Below are 2948 nucleotides of genomic sequence, written 5' to 3'. Positions count from 1 at the left end.
TAGATTGAAGAATCTAGGGGGCATGGCGCCCATCTTTTTATCGATACAGAGCACATGGTGGAACTGAAATACTTCATTAAAAAATATGTGAAGAGAAATAACATTGTTCGTAAATGTAAACAATAAATTCAACTGTAGTAAAATTTAAGATGAGTCGCATTCCATGTGTTGGGAACGTTCGTTCCGTCAAGATGTTCCAGGCGGTATGCTCCATTCTTCAAATCGTCTGAGATGCGAAAGGGTCCTTCCCATTTGTCGGCAAGCTTCCCGTGCGTTCTTTCTTTCCGTGCGTCTCCTCTTTTTCGCCAAACTAGGTCTCCCTCGGCAAAGTTACGCGGTTTAACTTTGGAGTTGTAGCGCCGAGTGATGAGTCTTTTCTGGGCTGCATTTTTTACTAAGGCTGCTTCTCGTCGTTCGGGCAGGGTATCTAGGTTGACCCTCAACTGTTGGTCATTGATAGCCATATCCTGCATATGTCGTCGCAAGGAAGGTTCTCCGACTTCGACCGGTAACATGGCGTCCGTTCCATACGTCAGATTGAACGGGGTTTCTCCTGTAGCTCCGTGCGGTGTACAGCGGTAGGCCCACAATACTTCTGGTAACTCTTCAACCCACAAACCTTTCGCCTGTCCTAGTCGTTTTTTCAATTCTGCAATGATGACTTTGTTAGCGGCCTCTGCTTGGCCGTTTGTTTGAGGATGCTCTACCGAGCTAGTAACATGTTTGATGCCAAACCCTTGGAGGAAATCTTCTAGTGTGCGGTCTATGAATTGCCGACCGTTATCTGTGATAATTTTTTGTGGAATGCCGAATCTGCAAATTAAGTGCCAGATGAAGCTTTGCACTTTCTTGGCGGTGATCGTGGCGAGGGCCTCCGCTTCTATCCATTTGGTAAAATAATCAACCGCTACCAGGAGATATTTGCGTTGTCCGCTTCCGACCGGCAGGGGACCGGCGATGTCCATTCCCCACTGAGCAAAGGGCCATGGGGGAATAATTCCCATAAGTTCTGACGGAGGGATTCGGCTATCTTGTCCGTGAGCTTGGCAAGAGATGCATCTTCTCACGAAATCCGCGCAATCTCTGTCAATGGTGGGCCAATAGAAGCCAGCTCTTAATATTTTTGCTCGGAGTGATTTCTTGCCCGAGTGCGTTCCACAAATTCCGTGATGTAGTTCTTGTATAACATATTGGCCTTCATCGGTAGATAGGCACTTCAACAGGGGGGAAGTATAACCGCGGCGGTAGAGGTCATCGCCTACAAATGTGTACCGGGCGATCCGTTTAGCGTCGGAGGCGCTAACGAACCCGCCCTGTTCCTGTAGGGTCATTAGTTGTATAATTTCGTGCCGCCAGTCGGTCCTGGGGGTGGTGAGGTCAACGGAGCATGTTTCTAGCAGGGGTTTATCTAACGCGGTTCTGATCACCGAGGTTAGCTGAGATTTGTTTCTACTGTGTGTCAGTTTGGACAACAGATCCGCCCGGGAATTCTGCGCTCGGGGTACATGTGCAATGCTGAAGCTGTTGAAAGAGGTAATCAAATCACTAACCTTATGATAATATCGTAACAGATGATTATCTTTGACTTGAAAAGTGCCATTTATGTGCCCGACGACTAACTGGGAGTCCATTCGGCATTGAAGACGTTCGATCTCCAATTCGATTGCCAGGAGTAGCCCGCTGATTAGGGCTTCGTATTCAGCTTGATTATTACTGAGTTGAAAGTTGAAGGATATGGCCTGCTCGACTAGTAGACCGTCCGGNCCTTCGAGTACGACTCCAGCACCGCCTCCTTTTCTGTCTGAGGAACCGTCCACGCTTAAAGTCCATGTGGGCGGTTCGATAGCTGGTGAGAGCTCTGCTGCAAAGTCGGCCAGGTGTTGACCTTTGACGGAGCCCTGTGGTTCGAACCTGAGGCCGAATTCTGACAATTCAATGGACCAGGCAACCATTCGGCCTGCGAGATCCGGCTTGCGGAGAATTTTAGCGATTGGATGGTTCGTCCGGACAACGACCTGGTGGCTTTGAAAGTACGGTCGGAGTCTCCTCGCCGCGGTGATTAAGGCGAGAGCTACTTTCTCCACCTGGGAATATCGTTCTTCGGCTCCCTGCAAAGTTCTGCTAACAAAATAAATTAATTTAAGAACGGGAGATTCTTGAATGAGGGCGGCGCTTACCGAATGACTAGAGGCCGCCAAGTATAGCTGTAAGTCGGAGCCTTCTGTTGGTCGCGCCATAACTGGCGGAGACGTTAGTATGTTTTTGATGGTGGTGAAGGCGGCTTCGCATTGATCGTCCCAGTGTCGGGGTAAGTTCTGCTTCATGTTTTTTATTATAGGCTTGATATGGTCGGAGAGCTTTGGTATGAACCGAGATAACGCAGTAAGGCGTCCGACCAGGCACTGGACTTCCTTCAGTTTTGTTGGGCTTCTCATCTCCAAGATCGTCCGGCATTTATCAGGGTTGGCTTCTATTCCTCGGTCGGTTAACAAGAAACCTAGGAACTTGCCTGCTTGCACTCCAAAGGTGCATTTTAACGGATTCAATCGTAGGTCATACTTTTCGAGTTGTTGAAAGACTTCCGCCAGGTCTTTCAGATGTTGTTGGTGTGAGGAGCTCTTTACCACCATGTCATCTACATAGACTTCCATACACCGCCCGATTTGGTCCCGAAAGACTTTGTCCATGAGCCGTTGGTACGTTGCACCGGCATTTTTCAGACCGAATGGCATTACCTCGTAGCAGTAATTGGCATGCTCCGTTATGAAAGCTGTCTTCTCCTGGTCCGGGACGTACATGGGGATTTGGTTGTATCCGGAATAGGCGTCGAGGAAGCTCAAAACTGCGTGTCCCGAAGCACCGTCTACTAACCGGTCGATGCTGGGGAGGGGGTAGTTATCCTTCGGACAGGCTTTATTCAGGTCAGTGAAGTCAACACACATTCGCCA

The 2948-nt window shown here is 49.0% G+C and overlaps 1 protein-coding gene across 1 annotated transcript; it reads right to left on the bottom strand.

Moving 5' to 3' along the window:
• Window positions 1-128: 128 nt before the first annotated feature.
• On the bottom strand, window positions 129-2942 carry LOC106776865. The gene has a single exon (XM_014664331.1). The coding sequence runs from the start codon at window positions 2940-2942 to the stop codon at window positions 129-131; it is 2814 nt and encodes a 937-aa protein (XP_014519817.1).
• Between the last annotated feature and the right edge of the window lie 6 nt (window positions 2943-2948).

The sequence above is a fragment of the Vigna radiata genome, chromosome 11 (assembly GCF_000741045.1).
Source record: "Vigna radiata var. radiata cultivar VC1973A chromosome 11, Vradiata_ver6, whole genome shotgun sequence".
Lineage (NCBI taxonomy): Eukaryota > Viridiplantae > Streptophyta > Magnoliopsida > Fabales > Fabaceae > Vigna > Vigna radiata.
Note: the sequence above shows the minus strand (reverse complement) of the source record. Positions and strands in the feature narration are given on the sequence as shown.